At 39.1% G+C, this 22,959-nt stretch overlaps 1 protein-coding gene across 2 annotated transcripts in view; it reads left to right on the top strand.

Annotated features, from left to right (window-relative positions):
• Positions 1–22,959, top strand: part of LOC110983887 (uncharacterized) — a 48,646-nt gene that overhangs the window by 14,271 nt on the left and 11,416 nt on the right. The window contains exons 3-4 of one of the 2 annotated variants that reach the window (XR_015426817.1): positions 1–87; positions 1,035–2,698. Coding sequence is in view for 1 of the 2 variants with exons in the window: in XM_087142505.1 (XP_086998631.1) it covers positions 11,246–12,233 (988 nt within the window). In the remaining variant the exon portion in view is untranslated. Of the gene's footprint in view, positions 88–1,034; positions 2,699–11,243; positions 12,234–22,959 lie in introns of those variants that run through there. The other variant, XM_087142505.1, reaches the window with a different exon arrangement.

The following is a 22,959-nucleotide window of genomic DNA, read 5'->3' as shown; positions in this document are numbered from 1 at the left end:
ATTCTACAAGTATCAGTCTTGAGATTTACATCGAAATTAATGAACAGCTGCCAGCCTTCCCACAGTTCGAAATTAGTCCCCTTTAAGGTGAGTGTGTATCACGATACAAATGCAGAAGTTGCAACAGTACCAGCCTCCCCCGTTGAAATTTGGAATTGCACACAAACATCAAGTTGCTTTTGATGCAGCCCTTGAAAAAACTGGATATTTCCGACTCCTCGCCTAACAAATTCTAGTTGTGCAACTTGCTTCTTGAAACAGTTCCATTCTTAGAACTTTGATTTGTTGGTTGATCCCTCGAATTGAACATGTTTACATTGAATCAGTTGCAAAGGCTCATGTACTTTGGTTGGGTGACACCCATGAAGCATTTGTCTGTTTTTGTTCTCAAGCATCTTCTCCGCCACCATTGACATCGACGCAGTTTCTGTAAATGGGAATGGATAGAGATCCCCGGACAAGGTGTTATTTGCATAAATTCCCTTTTCAGACAAAAATTTAATAAAATCATCTTAGAATTCTGTCATTTTGTCTCAAAATTATATTTAAACGAACTATGATGTCATATATCTGTCCTTTATAGGTAATTCTAAATACAAAATATAAACAAGATAAGCATGATAACGTTTATTTTGTTGACTCTGACTCGCTGCATCATTTCTTCCGCATATGAACATCGAGCCAACAGGCACGTATTACTGTGAACTGGTATAGTTTGGAAGATGTTATACCACTTTTGTGGACCACTGTGAAGTAGAAGTTCATTGTAAAATCTCATTTTTTTAGACTAGGTTGTAACTAAATCTGTGCACTCTGCTTGCAGAAGCTGTAATGCCACTCGATGTCGAAGGAGCGACTAAGAAAATGTCAATATGCTCCGATTCAAAGGGGAAAGTTCGGAAGTTGTTGTGTACTTTTTTGACTTGTTCTACTTTTATAATATTCCCAAACAAAGTCACCATAAATGATACAAATCTTCAACTAATTAGGCTTACAATATAGGTAAAGTCCCTTTTATTATATTTCCTGTACAGGGTCAGTTTCAGCAACACTCAGAATTGATGCAGCCATCGAGTCGGATGGTGAATATCCATAGGGCATTATTATTGATGAGCCTGTTGCTCGTTCTGTTGTGCCATTGTTGGAGGAGTTGGAGAACCCTCCTCCCCAACCCAAAGTCTAAGAAGAAGCTGGTCAAACACAACTGGAAGATAGTGCTGTCTTATTACTCTGAATAGGCACACAGATTCGTAGTGGGTAGAAAAACCCTTCAAGTGAACAAATGTAAGGGAGAGAGATGCAATTACAAGTTGGACTGCGCTACGTTCGATGTAATGAAAAAACATAATCTGAAAATCCAAAGGCAAAAAGAAAAAAAAGTGTGGAATTGGCGAGACATATCATAAATGTACTGAAGAAGAACGTCCAAATCACCAAGTTGCGTATACCAGGTACCGGCAAGAGATTTCTAAAGTAAGGAAACTCAAAGAACTGAAGTAAAGGACGTACCATGGAGGAAAGCAGCCACAATTCCTCTGTTTTGGATTTGCAGCAGAACATATACCTCCCTAAATCTAACGGGTGAAATATTCTATGCATTTTATAATTTTACCATTTGCTATCTCTCAAATGAAACCATTACAAGGCAAGGGTAATGTGAAGTGTCCTCTTACCTCATGGACTCCAAAAGCTTGACAAGGAGGATAAGAAGTCTGTTGATTTTTCTGTGATGGTTGCGCCGGCCAATCCTGCCACCATTGTTCAAATGTGTCTTGTCAGAATTATTAAACTTAAAAGAAATCACCATATACTTCTTTGAGAGTAACCATGGACAAAGCGAGGGCAACAGCCTGCACTCTGCTATCGAGCAGAAGTTGTCACGTACTGAAGAGGTATTCCATCCTTGTCATTTATCCAACATAAGACGCTCGGACCAAACCTTGCTCCCTTGAGGTCAGACATGTTAAAACTTCTGATATCAAAGACTGGAAGTCTTATGGGCAGCCTATTGATATTCGTAAATGCACCAAGGCTAATGATGGTAGTGATGTCGATTAGACAAAATTCAAACAGGTCAAAGTTCCAGTTCCGTTCTGTTCAGTAAATAAATTCAGCTTCTTCACCTGATTCAGATTTTCCAGGGTGCTTCTGCCAAAATGTCAGCTGTTAAATATTATGACCAGGTGAGTCTATGCACAGGGTCTTTTCTGCTGATTGCTCAATAAGACCCTCTTGACTCTTATAAAAACTTGCCTCACGAATAATCAATCTATAAGCTGAAGCAAGATCGCTTGTCAAACCTGAACATCTGTCCCGGTATTGCATAGATAAGCTGTTCTAAATCTGGGTAGTTTTGCACGGTTTAAAATGATTAAAATTGATGAATTAAAATTACAATCCCAATAATTTTAGAAATATACATGGAAATATCACTTTGTTCACAAACTTTTGTGATAACACTATTAAAGCGAGTTATTCTGGGTTTGAATGTAATGAAATTTGTATTATGTGTTATTTCAGTTATTAAAGAGAACAAATTTAATTTAAATTGAACTTCAATATCAACGGATGAAATAAAAATCCACAAATTAAATATCCACAAAACAATCACTGTAGGTTTCGAGGCCCTGGAGGAAATAAGGACGTCTGGAGGATAATTTTTGTTTGTTTAAAGAACCATGCAAATAAAATACGTTTTAAGTTTCTGTATCGGCGTTTTCTGTGTCAGACCTTAATGGTGATTTCAGCATTTTCAGATTTTAAAAGTCCTCATGAAAAATCTTGACATCGGGAAAATTCCTTACAACTTTCACTCCTACTTTTGAGCTTTGGTGTACATGGATTAAAAATGGTGCAATTTTATTATTTTCCAACCATATGTGCAAAAACCACACATTGACACCGTGTTTTGGTTTTTGGCGAAGATTTTGAGCGGCAGGTTTATTTGTTTTTGCCGATTTCAAAGCCACTTTCTATTGTCATACTTGGTAGAAATTCTGGAATATTTTCCTGGCAAACTTGCCATATTTGTCACACTTGGCAGAAACTCAGGCACACTTGCCAGAAACTCAGCCACACTTGCCAAAGAGATACTTGCCGGTGTGAGAAGGGTCCTGCAATCCTGCCTAATTCAATTTCATCGCGTAATTTCTGGAGATCGATTTCTAGCCTACCCATTGCGGACTTAAGACAGTCAGAATCTTTACGTACCCTCGGACCATGATAGCTCAGCAAGAAACCGTTTGCAAATACGGCTGGGGTGACGCACAGCGTAAATGGCCATAAACACATGAAAGGCACTGAGCCATTTATCCACGAAATCTAGTTTACGCAAGTGCGTTGTCGCTGGCTTAAAATCTACACGGCCTTGTTCGACAGCTGAGGTCAGCTCAGAACTGTGTCATGTCCGGCGGACCCCTTCGCTTTAGCAGCGTTTTCACGATATAGCAAACCCATTTCCACTTATTTCCCGTTCCAAATCTTCTCTTTTGCGGATTGCGGAACGTGAATATCAAGGGGAGCCCCTTCTCCCATGGCGAGCGGCAGGACAGGTCTATTGATTCCGAAATCGCTAGGAATAGCGGGCAGGGCTACTGTAGAATTAAAAGAATTGTTGCCCATCGCCCAAATTGTAAAAGGGGAGTTGCTTAAATCTGTACTTGAGATCTGATGAGCCTGGGCCTGAGTAATTGCCACGTTATTGGTTCCGACATGAGGCTGGCAAGAGCCTAAAGCCGGGTTTAGAGCAAGCCCTACAGCTGGGGGATTCCCAGCATTGTCGTGGTTTGTTGTTGCGTCAGGTTGTAGTCCTAAGGCAACTGAACTTGACTCACCACCTGAATAGGTGAATGTTCCTGACAATGACAAATGTTCCTTACAGCCTCCTCTCCACACCAGCTCAATTGCAGAGTGAAATTGGCCTCTAAGATAAGTGCAAATATCCACTTCAAAACACTTGTCATAGCCTTCTACTCCTGGTCCAAACGTTGAAGAGCGCAAATGAGTTAACCGTTACGTCCACGCGTCTATCCTACAATGAGTCAAAAACTGACTGCGTGACAAAATACTACGCCAAAGCCTCTTTGCAGCAAATTTCTTCCCCCAAAACGGCCCCACCGAGACCCTTCCCAGGGGAAACCAGACGCGTCCAAACTTAGAGTCACCTACACTTGGCGCTATCTTCTACAAGGTATGGGTTGCAAAAATAAATATATGAAAAGCCAGAAGAGAATTTTGGCTCGCACTTCTTGTGTGAGAGGGATTGGAGAGACGTCGTCTAGCTTCTGAAATGAATGTGAAACATTCCTTTATAAACAAAGATGCTGCTGGAAACACCAACGTGAAGCTTTGACATTTCCCGACGAAGCGTTGAAGCTGTTTCAAAACAACCTGGCCCACCAGTAGAATACCTTCCCTCACCTCATTAAACGACACCTTTTTCGTTTCCTTAATCCAGAAAGATTAGGACTTCGAAGGAATTCCCACACCCAGATGAATTATCCTTGAAGATGGCAGAAGAGGACTTTTCTTCAGATTGATGAAGAACCCCAATTGTGACTTTATGTAGCAAACTACATCAAGCGATCTCAGAGCCCTGTCGGAGACCCCGCCATTTGACGCATACCGCGCATACTGCAATACCAAAGAAATAGAAAGGAAAACGACATAGCATTATGACGCCAAATAAGCCATTTTGGGGATGCCCATGTGCAAGAACACTTGCCTATAAATCCAAACATCAATCCAAACTTCGGCCTGGATACCCCAGTTCTTCAGCCATAATGTAAGACAAAGACGTGCTGCTCTTGAACCCAATTGGCAAGGTTGTGTCTACGATTTAAGATTTGGTCCCTTCATCGACAGAACTGATCTTGGCTTCTTCTATTCTTGGAGGGGAAAGTTCGCCATATACAACAGGACCATCCGCACATTCGTCAAGAACGGTGTCCCAAAGACCTGGGTTCACATTCAAGGATCCAGCTATGAAACGATTTGGGTCTCTACACCACAGCACCTGCATATCAGGAGAGGCCCGGCCTAAAATGACATCCAAAGGTCTAGGTGCATCAACAATAGGGTGACTTACAGGCTTACCAGCTATGTCAACCCATCTGAAGTTTTCCTTCCCTCTCCTTGCTGCCTGAGCTGCGAAAGGGTCAAAACATCGAATAGAAGACTTCTCCCATGAGCGACTCTCCAATACTTTCCATTTGTGCAACAGTTCCTATCAAAACGGCATGAACATTCCAAGGGGCTTTATTCTATTTTGAAGAAGCAATGAAAACACACAAATGTTGTTTTTGAGACGCCCATAACTGCTTTAATTCAGTTATTTATTCTTATGCCTCTCAATGGCCAAAGGAAATTGTGTCTTGCAATCTCAATATGCATGATATAAAGAGCGATAATTGTACTCATATAATGGCAGCCGCCATCAAGGAACGACAAAGGCCCATGGGTCGCGGTTTCCAGAACCACATCGATCGAATGATATTCGAACGCATATCCTCTTTGACCGTCTACAGTCTATATTGTGGTTCTTGTTTCTCGTTCACTAAACGATTGAATGTGCATGTATTCCAGTGATAATATGCCGTCCTACCTTTTTTCTCTCTGTGTTGGGGGAAGCAGAGCATACTTTTTGTGCCTTTCTTCGCACTTCATCAGTCACCTTTTCTGATTCTTTTATTCACGTATTTCTTTATGACAACAGATGACAAAGGGTCCTTGTCTGTGCCGTTGTCCCTCAAGCCAGTGCATGCTTTGAATAGGCGGATTCCAATTTAGGTTTCTCTGGTGTGGAATTCTGCACGTAACCGAAACTTCTTAATTTTGTTCTTCAAGGAGTTCCATTGGGATATAAATGTTCTCCACATCTAGTTCGTTTTTCTTCTTGTTTGGATAGTAAAGAGCGATAGATCCTCGATCGTAACAGGTCATCCTTTATATTCTTATGTTTTTATTGGCAGTGATTGGAGAAGGTGGATTCTAATTTAGGGTTTTCTGGTTTGGAATTCCATGCCTAACCGACAATTCTTAGTTTTGTTCGTCAAAGAGTTCCATTAAGATTTGAATGTTCTCCACATCTAAGCAGGGAACACGACCGAGGTGGCACCTTCGGAAGGGGCATAGGTCATGGCCTGATTTAACTAAACCTGCATACTGCAATGTAACTAAAGTATTTTACAGCTCTCGTCAATTGGGATCCCACTGGCCTGTCTTTGGATTCTACGTAATTGGCTTCAAATATTCATCCTTCCCCCTCTTGCATTGAGGTCCTACCTCCAGAAGCTCCTTGCAAGGCCCTAACCGAGCTCTGATATATCGATATTGGATCCAAACAACCTTCGTTTAACCATATATTTGACTCTAATTGGCTCGATGCTGCCTGGCAAAGTGAGAACACCCTGAAAATCGACGAATTCCGTGTTTGGACATGGTGGTCATTCGCACACATTTTGACATACACACAAAAAAATTCCGACTAAATATCAATGATTAAGACCACTTACTTTCATAATTACCATGTATAGTCAACGGACATTTGATAAAACGCCCGGGCAAACCTTGGCGTTCTGCTTTGAGGAAACTACACAAAACGAACTTACTCGCCGGGCGATGCGAGAACCAGCATAACGGAGAGGCGACGCTTAAAAGAATACCGCGCATCCGCACATCAGGCGCTATATCGTGAAGGAAGACTAGATTTCCATGTAAGAATGTCACAATTTTTCCTCTATAGCGACTTATAAACTCCCAGCAGACAACTGCGTGGCATTAAAATCAATTTAGGGAGTGGGAAAATACAAGTCTTCTCTTAGTAAACACTAGAATTTCTCAGACCACTATTAGGGTTTGTGCACAGTGTCAAATGACACTCTTAAAATGGAACTCTTTCCGGGAAAGACATAGGCCTGGGTGCATGACAGCGCAAGCCTTGTGACCCAACGATTCACAAAGGAAAACAAACGCTCACACAATAGAGAAACGTGACTGCTTGCGACACTAGCTGCACTATCTGTATCAATGCAACGAATGCGGTCAATGCCCTGCCACACTCCTAGGTCTCGATATGACTATCGGCTATTGTTGTTCAATGATTTCTTCTAAAAGGAATTGCTAAAAGGAACGATCAGATTAACAAATTCTAACCGCTGGGAAATAAAGCAATATCCCAACGCTGCCTGACCTGCACAGAGTGCATAAAGAGCTTTAATTTCAGAAAATCGTCCGAGTACCCCTTAACACAATTCGAAAAGACTTCTAGTCCTACATTCATACACCCAACATTCTTCACCGATTCAGTTTCATTGAGGTGATATCACTAGAAAATCGTCCAGTTGTATGAATATTTCTTGCCGTTGCATGCTCAGGGTAGCCCCCGCAACCGCAACACTCTGGCGGGAGAGCCGAAAGGGCGTGACCACCTAAGTTTCCATTCGCAAATAGGAACGATCTTACGGCGAACTTCTTTCAAGTTCCAGCATACCAAAAACTTTGCCTTGCTTTGCAGAACCGAAATCCCTCGAAAAGCATCGTAAAAGCCCATAGGGAATTGCAAATATCGCAAGCATGGCTCATGGACAGCCCGCTGGTGAGAGGCTAGAATCACGAATGGACTTGATTCATCTGTCGCCCTCATCGTCTTGGGCGATACAAATAGTTATAAATTTATGACTTCATAAATAAAGTTTTATTTGTTAAATCCAAATTCTGCGCAGCATGTATATAAATGTAGGGTCTGCTGAAAAGTTGTCTGCCAGTTTCAAATCATATTTTATTATAATGAAAATGGAAAGCACTCGTGATTTGTAATCTTTCCCTTTTAGAGCACGATATTTTGTACAGTGACAGGCCAGCTAATGTTTGCCTCTTTGCCCTTAGAAATCATAGCAATTCCATGTACATGAAGTATTTCTGAAACCCGAACATCACTGTAGTTAAACTGGTACAGAGCATTATCTGATCTGTAAGCTGGGCTGATGATCATGCTAACAGAGTTTAATGCCCTCTGAAACTGAAAATTTGCCAATTTGAAGGTCTCTTGATGGGTAGCTCTTTACGTGGTGTGATCTTTCAAGTAATTCCTTAGGCTGGAATTATCCCCAAAACATGTCCATTTGCCTGTCTTTGCCTCCTAGTAGGAAAATAATGTCAATGGCTAAAATCCAAGATGGCCATCAAGATGACCGCTAAATGAACCTCATGGGACAATATTTGACGCGGGGAACATCAATATTCATTAACTACGCACTTTGGCGATTTTAAAGATGTACGTTAGAAAAATATATCCGGGGGTGCATGGGAGGCCTATCTTCCTCCCCAACTAAATGTGACGGATTTTGTTGCCAACATTTCTTAGGTTTAATGCTGAATCAGATAAGGAATGCCATGACGAAGTTTCTGCAACGGCTGCCTACGACAACCCGAAAGAATGTAGAGTTTGATAAGATGACTAAGCAGGAACGGCTTCAGAAGCTTTTCAAAGAATTTGAGGCAGGTAAATCTGATGATATAAGCTCTGTCCTCTGGTGGAACTACATGGACACGGTCTCAAGCTATTAAAATTCGCTCGCGCTCAGCGCGACGGACTTTGGGACCTTCATCTACATTCCTTCAATCAGATGCTGCCTCATTTCAACCGGAATGACCACCTAAACTATGCTCGATGGGGTATGTTTAACTGAGATGCAGCAACTTCCAGAGGCCATGTTATCAGAGTTTCAAAGAGGCAACCTCGCTGTCAAGCGTTCTGTTGGAAATTTCAACCAGGTAGACTAAGACCAAGCTATGGAGTGGATAAACGGTACAGGAGAGGGGGCGGCAGGATAATTGGCATCACAGAAACTACATTATCTCTTTGTAGATGGGCACTTTCATGCAACCTGAGGTCTCACGTTGCAGCTGCAACAGATGCACTGTACAATAACTGTCCTGGTAAGAAAGGTATTCACAGTGAAGCTACCAAATCACGGTAAAGCGGGACAGCGATGATGAGATCGCATTGCTCTCAGCCTTCTAGGGATTCAGGTTGTTTGCATCAACTTCACCAGGGTCCTTGCAAAATATCGCCATCAAAGACCTAACAGCAGGGGAAATCAAAATCTCGTTACAACTCGGACAAGGCTCATCTCACTTCTACGACCGTGATGGAGCTTAGTTTTGCATGCAACTTGTTGATATTTAATTAAGTTCTTACCTGCACCACACAAAAGCCATAATTTTGACTATGCTTTTGCAAAAGCAGTTTTAAATTTTCAACAGAGATAAACAGATATTCTAGTCCGGCTGTCAAAATAAGCCATAGTTTGGAGGGTATATGTGTTTCAATAAATTTTTTATTTTGTAGACAATAGTCAACTGGAGTTTGCTTGATCATCAACTGGAGTTTGCATGATCACCTTTAATGACGTTTTGGCATTTCGAAAAAAAAAAAGCGAAAATGTTCTTCAGTTGTTCACAGATCCATAAGATTGAAATCTTTGACAGATTATTGGCGGCGCTTTAAATATATATATATATATAGTTCAAAACTGACATTAAAATGTTTATATAGAAGCCAATTAAACTACACAAATACACGTTATAACCTTGGAAATTCTCCAGGGAATAATTTTACATCTTTTTAAATATTATTTTCTTAAAACATGCTAATTTGAAATAGTAACGAAAGTTCAGTCCGTTTCCATTTTTATAAGTATGTGTCACCCAATCTTAAATGAGTCAGGGTATGCACACATGTAAATATGGTGTACGCTGTAAACAACACTTTTTCGCTGATGCTGTCTGGAGTTGAATTTGAAGTATGAAATAATGGCCAAATTATTTCATAAATACCAAATATTGGTATCAGGTTCGTGTTTGCAAACTAAGGTAAAGTATTTTTGAACAACCAGTTAAATTGATTACCAGGAGGCCGAATAATGTTCACGTTTAAACAATACAGCTTACACCGACACCGGTGCTCTTGAAATTACAATAGCTGTGTTCAAATTTGTTTTGAATCAGTTTGTTTAGAATAGAATGCATGATTCGTTGAGCAATTCTACGAATGGGCAAGTTATTGAAATCACTAGAAATTTATTTTTCGAGCAAATCGCGTGTGGATCTGCTCTCTTTTTCAAACACTTATTTCCCAGGTTTTTAACATGCCTTAGCCTCAAGTAATGCTACTGCTTAAAAAGGGGATCTTGAATGACATAAAACCGCCAAACAATACCTATAACAGTAATTTACAATTGTTTAAGTTGTAAGCGAACAAATGCACTTTTTCCTAACAGCCCTAAAATTCATAAACCGTAAAACCCTTCATCTATTTGTGAAAAAATGCAATTTTGATATAGAGGAAGGTTTAAGCTGCAACTTTTTCCTTTTGTGTACATTTCCAGAATATAATCGTCTCGTCTTGAAAACAGGGAAACGGGTTTGTCCATGAATTTGCCCTTTGCTGCTAACGCTGTATCAATGGAAGAAAAATGCGCCCTTTCAGGAAAACGCTAAATGCGGTTTACTTTATAAATTTGCTCCAGATAAATTATCCTGATTGGCTGATTTCAGTAAATTTGGGGAAAATGACACCAAGCTGTAGGCATCGCATAGCTTACTTAATTTCGCCCCAAAACAGAAATTTGTAGTATTCATGAGTTTGGGCAAAACTGTCTCTTTGTGGAAACACTGACGACCAAAGTGTAAGTTACAATATTTGGGCCTAACATTGTAAGTTTAGTGTTTGACTGACTGTTGTCGGGAATTGTGTTGTTCGGACTGATAAGAGTGAGAGCAACCCAGCATATCCGAACTGGTAATGGTCCATCCAGCTACATTTTTTAATCATAATTGATGATTAAAAATCATTTTTAATTGCAGTTATGCCAAAGAGACTTACATCTGGGACTCAGAAAATACCTGTCTTCATGACTACCTACAAACCTAGCATAGAACCAGTTTACTGATCTTTACCCAATACATGTACATTTTTTAGCCAACACGGCATAGATTTTAATTAATATCAAGACCATATATTTTCTAAGTACCTTAAATGGAAATGGTGCATTCTGCTACTGTTTGCGCTGTGTATGTCTATCAAGCTTGGCGTTTGCGTGGAAGCGTTGTTAAAAGAATTCCATATACTTACACACAACTTTTAAAACTGCCTACGCAGACCTGCTCTAGTTGAAAGTGTACGTGTTAGTTTTTTAAATTGGTTTAATTTCTCCCGGTCTTTGTCTATTTCATTTCACAAGAAATGGCTACTGCGGCGTCGAGAAGTTCTTCTTTCAAGGAGATTGGTGATGGTCAACAAGAGTACAGACAAAACCAAGTATCTGGAATAAGTATTAATGCAAACGGTTTGAGAGAGAAAATGGAACATTTGGTTTCGTTTCTCAAACAAAATGGAACTGATATAGTGTGCATCACAGAAACTCACCTGGATCTCCATATTGATGAAAAGGACTTAAAATTTCCACAGGATTATACAGTTTATCGTCGTGACAGGCCTAAAGAATCTTCCAATACACGCACGGCAGGCGGCGTTTTGATTGCCGTCAAATCCTACTTAAAGCCGCAACGCATGGAGAAATATGAACGCCAAGAATTGGAACTGATCTGTGCTGAAATTTTAATGAACGGGCATAAATGGATTATCATTGTCCTTTATCGCCATCCAAAAGCTAAATCTGATTACTGGACATATTTTAAAGCCAGTATTGATACGATTAAACCTGAGCCATACCAAGGGGTTATACTTACTGGTGACCTAAATGTTGATTTGCTCAAAGACACATACAAAGCTCGCCGGTTAGTATCAATAATGAATAGTATGGGAATGTCTCAATTAGTTAGATCTGTTACCCGCCCTGAAAGGGGAACATGCATTGATCACCTGTTTACTAATCGTAAAGATGTTTCCGTAGAAGTACTCATTCATGATAACCCGGTTCAAAGCGACCATCACGCGATATTCTTCACATTCCCCATCCCTGATGAAATGGCAAAGTCAACACTGAGCACTGCTTTGATGAACTTGACGCTTACGCCAGAAAGTACTTCAGAACCATGGGAACTATTTCACAAGTTTGGTCAAGGTGGAAGTGATTACGAGAAACTTGCATCAGCCATAGGTGTCGCTGCTGCTGAACCTGACGAGATCGCTGTGACTGACTGGCAGAACAAACGAATGGTGATCTTCAACAATCAGGGGTGTACTAAGTACATCATTCCAGTCAAGACAAGTAAGTTGCTCAGTTATTAGAAACTTTGAATAATTATTCAATTTGTGTACCAAAGAATAAAAACTGAATACAGCAATTTGAAGTGTTGGCAGGGGAAAAAGGAGCGATACGACTTTGTAAGAATGTCCAACTTATACCAGAAACACTTTTGTGAGTACGCATTCGTCCTTTAATTAAAGTTCCAAAAAATGAAGTCAAAACATCTCTTACTTCCTTGGTTGTCAAACAACCTTCTTGCCTGTTTACGTGTTTGTTTGGCATAGGTCAATGCAATGCATCCGCCCATTCAAAACATGAAATGCATTTTTCTGCCGATTTGTTTTGTTACATTCTTTGTAAATGCATTAATTACCAAACTTTTTCTCATGAAAAACGATACTTAGAAAAATAAAAGGCTATATTCCTTTCTGGCTTTAAGTGAAAAATGTCAACAGCACAAGATCAGTACCTGCATTATTGTCATTCACGATCCTTGTTCAAGAAAGAAACCAGTGTTGATGAAAGAGATTAAGGAAATTTTGTCTTTAAAGCAATGTTTGTTTCCCAGGTAATCCATTTTTTAATCTCGAATCTTGAATATACTGCTTCAAATGAGAGTAAGAGCGTCATTAAGACAGAAGCATGCTTCATTATCTCAGCCTAAGGCTGCAAATAACCTCCCGTCTCTCTACAGCATTACCATTTTATGTACAAATACCTATATACACGCACTCATATACTCTTCATTGAAACTGGCCACCTCAGATTACTATTTAGACAAACTTGTATTTCTTTTCCTTGTTTTGTTTTGTTAGGTTTTGTTGTTAAGTTAAAAAAAACAATTACAAGAGTCAGTACCACTGTGTTGAAGGTAGGATTGCAACATGGCTAAGAAGAGATTTTGTCTTTACTTGTAAGGTTTCACCATTACATTTTAAGCTTCTGGTTGAGCTTGGTCATGTCTAATACACGGTAGAATTGCTACAACTGGTCTGCTCAGTCATCGATTAGTCACTAGGGTTCTTACCACATCTATAAAAACATCAAATAAACCCAAACTCTGTAAGTTCTTTTTACCAAAAGAACTACACTTTGTATGATCTTTTTTTTCAATTTCCACAAACTTCTTCCCACTAATTTCATTTCTCAGCATATTTAATCAAAGAAATAAAAACGTCAAATAATTTCAAGTCTCCTTTCGTTGGAGAATCTAGCTCTAGGAGGTGAGTAAAATGAATCACAGTCAGTTTTTCTAAAAAGTTGTTGACTTCCAACAGAATAAATATATTCTTACAGAATAAATATTGGTCCTACCAACTCCATTGCCAAAGAAATTTTGGTGGTGCCAAAGGTACAGCAAATTTTAATAAGAGTGACATTTAATGCAAAGTTATTAAGTAAAAAAAAAATAAGTTCTGTGACTTACAGTTCCAGGTTTAAATTCTGCCAAAACAGCTTTTGATTTCCTTTTCAGATTTTTTTTTCTTTTTTCGCTGTCTCGCAATTTTGCAGTTTTTTTGCAAGTTAGACCATGGGCAAGAATTTGTAGCTTCACTGGAATTGGATGTTCATTCTCACTTTCGAGTGGCAACATGAAATCGTGTTATAGGTCAATATGAAGGTGCTAAATTCAAATCTGACTCTTGCCACCTCATCTCACTGCTCCAAAGGTCAGCGCAAGAGTGTTCTAATCCCATTTGTGATGAAAACAGTATTTTCGGCGTAGTTTTCTCAATTGTTTATTAAATGCTTTTTAAATTTGGCACAAGTACTATTTGTGGCAGAAATCAATAAACTTGTGCAGCCTGACTGGCCACCATATTCTTTTCATGTAGATGGCAAAGAGAAATCGATGCCTCACATGCATATATTGTGGGAAAACCTTCCATTACACAATGGAGGAATGATAGAGTCTCTTAAGAAGGACGGAATTCCAAATGATCAGATGTCTTTGCAAAATGTGACGCTGATTTTTATGGAACACCAAAAATGCGGAATTTTAACCAAATTTAAATGAAGTAAAACCTATCCCTTACTTTTTTCTCGATGGACACAACTTCCACTTGCATTATACGTATCCAACTGGTCAAAACCTGCAGGTTGGTAAGGAGGGACGTGGTTTAGACAGTCATTGACCTGAGGTGACCTTCCATAGAAATGACATCAAGAGATGACGAAAAAACGTACATGAAAGGTGCACTCTTCAAAGCACTGCGCCTCATGAAGTACATGTCCTCTTGGGTTCAAGTCTTGCAGTGAATAGAAAAGGAATGATTTAGAGGAAAACTGATCTGATGTGATGATGAAAACCTCAAAGGGTGAATCACGTGACATTACAGGTTCCCTCTTTGAAGCACTCTTTTAACCTGAATTGCATGTCTAATTGCGTTAAAACATCGCAGAGATCTTGAAATGAAAGTGACTTAGGTGAATGTTGAACTTATTTGAAGATTACATCATCAGATAAGAGATCACGTGACAATAAAAATGACTTTCTTAAGAGCCCTATATCTTGTGATGCACATGTCAGAAGTTTGGTAGGTAACGAGAAATGGAAGTGTTAAGACGAATCGAAGTGGTGTTAAAGGTGCTCACTTGCTGTGTACATGTATATTCTATAACTATTTTGCGTAAATAGCTCTGGGGTAGATCTTTGAGCAAAAGGTGAGAAATAGAAATGTGCTAGTATTTCAATTGAACAGATGTTTTTCTTTTGGTTTCTTTTGTGTTTTTTTGTTTGTTTTTTAACTAACACAGACAAAACCTCTAGTTTCTTTATCTTCGTTGTCTTCTGACCCAAATTCCCTTTGTTTTGTACACGTTTCTTCCCCGACTTTAATCCTGTAGTGACCTTGGATTTCCATCAAACTTGCATCAATGAAAGACCTGTGTTTTCTGAATACAAAAATGCAACAAATCACTTTGTTCTGTCCTTTTTATAGACAGATATACCTCTAGTTTCACCTTCTTCTTCTTCTGATCCAGATTCTTTTTGGATTGCACGCGTTTCTTCTACCACCATTTGTATGCGTTTCTTCCACCACCGACTTACAATTTTGGATCTTCATCAAACTTAAATCATTGAAGGATCCATGTGGAAAATGTGTCTAGAAGAATGACGTCATGGTGACATTAAGTGATTTCTTATTGATCTCTCAATATTTATGTCAGCCTATTGACTCTGTACACGTTTTCAAGGTTATTTGGCGATCTTCAATTCTAAAGATATTGCGATCAAACACCTTAATACAAAAATAAGTCAACATTGATGACGTCATGATGGGGTCATGAGACATTTGAGTGAGATGGAATATGTGATTTTCCCCCGTAGGTTTGCACTCTTCTACCACGTAGGGAGGTCCCAGAAATTTCGTTATTCTGATATCACAGGGTTCACGCAACGTGGCATTAAGCTGCAGTTTTTCTTCATAAGTTTTGTACACCTTTGTGTATTGCACAGTATTATTACTTTTGATGAGTGAGGAGTCCTTAGCTTTGGCTGAAAACTACTATGGGAAGTAAATGGATAGCGTATATTTTATGCGGCTTTATTGCACTTCAAATATACCCAAGAGTCCGAATACCAAGAAACATTTCATGAATAATTTTCACTCTAAAGGCAAATCACAGGATTTAAATTTAAAGGTGCAATTTTTCTGCCTTGGAATTTTTAGCCCTGTGACTTTGTACACGTTTTGAAGCCATCATTTTGGTAACTTGGCCACCTTTATTCGTCTTCAACGTTACAGCCAACAAAAACTGTCATACAAATATGATGTCGAGATTAGGAAGTCATGATGAGGTCATCACTGCATGTTTTATTGATTTTTGTTGATTTTATTGATTGATATAAATTTGTACATATTCTTAACACGTCGTTGTGGCAGTGTGCCATTTTTTTGCGACTGTGTGGCACGTTGTCCAAAATGAGGCCAAATCGTCAGAGATTTTTTTTTTCACACTGCCAGAATCAGATTCGGGGGTGGGGGTGCAGCACCTTGTCCACATTATGACAAAATCATATTATTACAAAAGGGTCATCAATCACATTTTTTTCGCTAGGTTTCTGAATAAAAGAGGTGGATACCTTCTCAGCCAAGAAGGTGTGTCATTTTGCGTGGTCACTCAGAATTTTTTCCACATGGCCAGGCTCTAAGGGGGGGTGGCGATTCTTTGGACCTTATTCATTGGAGGTAAGAAAACTATCTGCTTGGCGCCTGCTGGAAAGCTCCAGACACGCTAAGAAGCAGTGACGCAGTGGCTTGACCCACTTCTACAAGTGTGCAGCAGACACGTGGCAGTATGGGAGTTTGTGTACAAACATATGGGAGTATCATTTTGTGCACAAACATATGGGAGTGTCAGTTTCGCCCGCCCAGTTTCAGTGACTGCCGGAAGAGCCTGTTACTGAAACCCTCTCTGGAAGTAGCATCAGGGATAGTTAGAAGAAGTCACGGGGTGTGGATTAGGTCATGTATAGCATTCGGTGGAACAAACATATTACGTAATTTCTGGCCATTCTGTAGCGACCTATCACCAGCAAGTGGGCATTAAAGCCTGTTGAATCGAGTGCGTACCTTGTCCACATGTATTACACAGATAAAACGCCAACGACATAAACACACCTTACGATATTTGCGCAGTGGAGAACCCCATTTGCACATATACACTGGGTATTGGCTTCAATGTGTCTGAACACCTTACATCTGCCTGTAACAAAGACATTGCACGGTGTAAGACATACTCAAGGCATGTGAAGCAAGTACGTGGCGTTAAAGTCAGAGCACTTTGTATGAACCGCCAAAACGACAAAGTAGTTTCAATCAAATCAAACCTATTCCTTGTTTGGGGGGCTTGGGTTGGGTTTAGGGTCTGGGGCTTGTGGCTTTTTAAGCCTCCCATTACGTAACTTTGAGAACTCTGATCGTCATCAAAGCCATATCCAACAAAGACCATGTAAAAGAATTTTTGCTTAAATCTATGACGTCATGATGATGTCATCACTTAGCTTTTCATTTATTTTTGGATATCTAATTTTCCCTTAGGAAAGACTAAAATTCCCTTTTGTTCGATGACAAATATACGCAGGAGTCAAAACATCAAGTAATATTTGGGGTTTTTTCAGTTTGACTACAACTCACTTGACATGCACTTAAGGAGCAGATTTTCTGCACATGTGCTTTGAGCCCTTTGACTTTGTACATGTTTTCAGGCGACCATTTTGTTAACGTCGCGATTTGTGATCGCAATATTTGATTACGTTACAGCCAACAAAGACCCTTGTCACTTGAACACAAGAACAAAGGAGTTCGGCCGAAATAAGTAGCTGAAAATCCATAAATATATTAGATGATGACTAATAATATCAATTATGAAATATCAATTATTCAAAATTCAAAACTAATTCATGTGATGATGTCACCACGACGAATTTGTTCGAGGACCATCAAAGAATGATCGTGTGAAGGTCTACTGAGTTTAAAGTCGATCAGATATATGGAACTATCGAAGTTCTACGGGGCAACAAATGTGTATTTTTTTATGAGAGAAAAGAGAAAAAATAAACGAAGTGGCTGTTACAAGAACTACCGCAAAACTGTTTCGGATTTTGAGTTGTTTAATTACTAAGGAAAACTTGGAAATTGAAAAATTATATTAAAACAAATTAAGAGAAGAGGTTATCATGACGTTGTGAATCTGGAATAATTCTTGTATCAAGGTCTTTGTTGACTTTAACTTTGATGACGAGCAAATATCGCCAAATAAGTTACCAAAATAGTAGCTTGAAAATATGAAAAGTCAATGTGCTAATTGAAAAAAATCAATCAGATGAGAACGTCATCATGAAGTCGTTCATTTTTGACAAATCTAGTATCAGGGTCTGTGTTGGTTTTCACTTTGAACTATACGATCAAACATCGCAGTTACCAAGATGGTAAGCACATGTACAAAGTAAATGGGCTAAAACACTGAAGCAGAAACACTGCTCTTTTAAGTGCATGCACAAAACCTCCGTAAATAAGCTGCAACTTTAATGTCATGTCACGTGACCCATGTCATTTTGTCATTTTGATGATTTTGTCCCAGGTCCCTCTGTCCACGGTGGACTACGAGTTTAAATAAATGGAGTAATTAGCTTGACCACAGTAACAAAGACTGGCTATTTGAAAGCATGTACAAAAGCTATGGGGTAAATTCAAAATCGAGAAATCAAGACATAATCTAGGTTATGCCATTATCATCACGTCAAACATTCAGCAATATCCTTTCATCGGTGTCTTTGTTGGCTGTACCTTTGATGGCGATCAAAGAGCTCAAAAGTACAAAATTAGTGCCTTAAAAAGGTGTGCAGTCGATGGGCTGAAATATGGTAAAAATTGTAAAATCAATTCTAAATCAAATCATGACGTTTTAATAACGTCATCCATTTGACATTATTGTTTTATCGAGGTCTTTCTTGGCTATCACTTGGCAAAGTCCATTAAGAACTTAATTAGTGTAAATTCAGGTCCGGAAAGTCCCAAAAGGTCCCAAGAAAACACATGGGACAGTGTCCCAACGGACGACTTTTCTCTCCCTTTTTACGCACGGCCATTCGAGTTCTGTCAACGGTATAACGGTCCAGTTGTCCGAAGTCGAGCTGGCAAACGGTCGAGGTGGCCGAACCCCGAAAATATCGTCCCGATCGAATCTATGTGTTGGCATAAGACTGCACATATGGTCGATACATGCAGGGACAATTTGTGTTGAGTATAAAAATTGGTTGAGGCCTGATTACGTGAAATCTCAGAGTTCATTCCCCTCGACATTTCACACATTTTTGCAACCTTCTAGCCAAATTATCTAGAAATCATGCAATAACACTGTGCTACAACCATCGCACAAGTCGACTGGTCGCGGAACAGACCAGAATAAGCCATATAGCAACCTGTGTGTAAAGTCACTGGGTTCTATTTGTACAAAGTCAATGGGAAAAATTGAATCTTCAAAATGGATTTAAAAATCTTATTATGATGAGAGGTTGACGTCATGCTTCTACATTCATCTATGACGATGGTCTTTGCTTGTACCAAGTTTCGTTTTCGGAAGCGGTCAAAGTCTAGGCCATTCTGGCTGTTGAAAAACGTGTACAAAACCTATGGGGAAAATTAATAATCAAAATTTAATTAAAAAATCAGATGATCACTTCATCATGACGTCATGCTTCGCACCATATCTATGCCATAGGGTCTTTGCTTGAGGCAACTTTGATGAAGATCGACCCTTGCAAAGGGACTAAAATGCTGCAAAGAACTATATACAAAGGCATGGGAACAAGAAGAAAAAGAAATGAGAGGTTCTATGGCTGTTTGCAACAGAATATAGGGCTTTTTACTTTTCATTGAAAAGGCCATCGTCGTGATTGCATATCTGCAAAGCTTCATCCCGCTGGCACATATACTTTTGGAAATATAAGATTTTAAGGGATACACCTTAAATGTCACATGACTTGTTTACTGACTTTGCTATCACCCCATGAGGTCAATTTTCGTCTATCACACATCCCTTCCAGATATCTGCTAACTTTCTACACGCTGAGCCATGTCCTTTTGGAGATACAGGGCCTTAAGGAGTGCTTCTTTAATGTCACGTGACCTGTCTCGTGATAACTTCATCATCACATGAGGTCGGTATACCTCTGAATTACTCCCTTTTCAAGATATCTGTAAGACTTGAACCCGATCAGACATGTACTTAAGGAGACATTTAATGTCATGTGACTTTTCTCCTGATGACGTCATTATCACAAAATGTCAAAATTCCTCTAAAGCAATCCCTTTTCAAGATATCTGCAACATTTGAACCAAATGGGATATACACTTCTGGAGATATTGTACTTGTAAAGGCTCACTTATAATGTCAAGTCACTCGTCTGATATGGCATTGCCATCACGTGGGGTAAATTTCCGTTCCTAAACCTTCCCTTCTTAACTACCTGCAAAGTTTCAACCGTATAAGACATGTACAATACATACATTCAATACAATATATAATACAAAACATTTTACTTACCGCAGAAAAGGCACAGATTAGATTTTTAAACATTTGTTTCTTTTGGCGTTTCATACAATGTGCATGATCTGCTCTCGGCAGCACGTTGGCAGCATTTTGCCAAGTACCAAGTATATGCCCTACGCACTCTGCGCTGTCAATGTTGCAGGCAGATATTTGGCGTCCACACACACACAGTAGCATATACACAGCATGCAAAATGGGATTTCCAAGTTGGCAATTTATATTTTAAGGGGATTTATGTCTGCGGCACTTTAATGTGTGTGAAAAAGTACACCAGTTATGCACTTCATGCAGCTGAGTCCATTGTTTTAGATGTCATCTCATGCACATTTTACGCTTATATCTCTTAAGGTTGGTTTTTTACCGAATTTTAAAGTTTTTATTGTAACTTCCGGTCTGATGACGTCATCAGCCCTAAACTTTGCACACGTGTTGACAGGGTAGAGATGATCATCTACATCAATTTTCATGGTTGGTTTTGTATGACGTTTTATAATTTTACCGGAATATTTATATATTCAATATTTAATAATAAATCACTTGATGACGTCATCTTGACGTATGTATTACCTTTGTGTAATAGTCAGTGCATGCTGTAATTTTGACTACGATCAGCGATTACTAAAGTACCGAAAGAGTGCCTCAAAAACGTGTACAAAGTGAATAGGCTGAAATAAATATTGAATATTCAATAATAAATCACTTGGTGACGTCATCATGACGTTATAAATTTGAACGTATCTTTTCATTAGGGTCTTTGTTGGCTGTAACCTTGGTTACAATTGAAGATCGCCGAATTACTAAAATAGTGTCATGAAAACGTGTACAAAGTTAATGGGCTTAAATAAATATTGAAAAATCAATAATAAATAACTTGACGTCATCATGACGTTACACTTCAGCACACATCTATACAATAATGACTATGCCTATGCCAACTTTGAATGCTGTACAACAAAGATTAATGACAAAAATCCTGCGCAGAAAGAAAAACTTGTGCAAAGTCTGTGGGCTTTGGGCCTAAAAAGAAGGACCCCCCCAAAAATCCTGGTGATTACAAAGGCTTTTTAGCAAAATTGCGAAAAAAACAAAAAAGAACGCCCCCTTTTGCCAAATTCGGGAAAGCCAAAAAAATATTGATGGCTTTTGGCTTTTGAAATTTTTGTAATTAATCTACAGCATAAATCTTATCATGGAATGATTTCATCATGTCGATAGAGGTTCAAGTTTGGAACCCAATCAGACATGCACTTCAACAGACATAGCACTTAGGAGATTTACCTTTAATGTCACGTGACATAATTATCTGATGACGTCATCAATGGGTAGAGAAACATGTGCCTTTTCAGATGACACCTCTATTGCCTAATTTGGACCATTCTCAGTCATTCTAGAGTCGAAAGTAGGAAGTCAACTCTACGCAGGGAAGAGGCCGGTTTACGTGTAGATAATAGGACAGTTGCTGAAAATAGGAAGCAGTCGCACGAGAACTGTTGCCTTTTTTCTCAAATATTTCAATAACTACAACAAATATAGAAATGAAAGTTACATAACTTATTCCGTATATAACACATCCCTTTCTAAATACCCACCAAGTTTCAACCCAGTTGGTCATGCCCTTCAGGGGATATAATATTCAAAGGATGCACTTTTATTGTCACGTGATTTTCACCTTGACATCACTGTCAAATGATTTCAATAATTGCCTAAAGAGCTTTGTTTCCAAGATATATGCAAGGTTTGAACTTAATCGGACGTATCCTTATGAAGATATACAGTTACAATAGTGGACCTTTAATGTCACGTTACTTCTCACCTGATATAGTCATCACAACATGAGGTCAATATTCGTCTAAATCACTTTTGTTTCAAAATATCTGCAAGGTTTTAACCCATTTTGACATATACTTCAAGAGATATAGCGTATTTCATAGTGCCCCTTTGATGTCACTTGACTTCTCCCCGATGACGTCATCATCAACGTTTGTATTAATTGCTTTGATCTAAAAGATTTAAGCCTAAAACTTTCAACCTAATCAGACATGTATTTTAGAAAAACCGCTTTGAGTAGCGCATCGTTCATATCACGTGACACGATCATCTTATGACCTAATCATCAGATGAGGTTAATTTTGTCTATAACACATCCATTCTTACACGTCGTTTCTAAGTACCTGCTCATTTTCCAATCCAATCGGAAATGCACTTCGGGAGATACAGAATTTTGGAAGCATGCACCTTGGTGTCAGGTGACTTGTTTCCTCTCCTTGCATTAACCTTTCCTAACTAATTATCTGCAAGGTTTCAGACCAACCAGACATGTACAATACAAAATAAAATGCAAAACATTATTGTTATCGGGGAAAGAGCTCATTTTACATTTTATACCTTTTGACGTTCCATACAATGGAATCTCCTCCCAGGACATTATAAACAATTAAGCTTACTTCCAGTTTCGAACGCAAGTAAGGGTCACTTGATTTGACTCACAAGAGATGAATTGAAGACCCAATTTTACTTAGGCACTTGCGTTAACAGAATGTTGCCTGAGGCCACTTTTGATTTTATTTGGATTTTAACATTAAGATAATATTTCAATTAAAGTCACTTGATGGCGTCATCATGACGTCATTAATTTAACCACACTCCTGCACCATAGTCATTGTTTGCTAGGACTTAGATGACGATTGGT

The sequence above is a fragment of the Acanthaster planci genome, linkage group LG10 (genome assembly GCF_054643075.1).
Source record: "Acanthaster planci isolate LZ-2023a linkage group LG10, COTS_SCS, whole genome shotgun sequence".
Classification (NCBI taxonomy): Eukaryota; Metazoa; Echinodermata; class Asteroidea; order Valvatida; family Acanthasteridae; genus Acanthaster; species Acanthaster planci.
The sequence above is the reverse complement of the archived record's forward strand: the minus strand, read 5'-3'. Positions and strand labels throughout refer to the sequence as shown.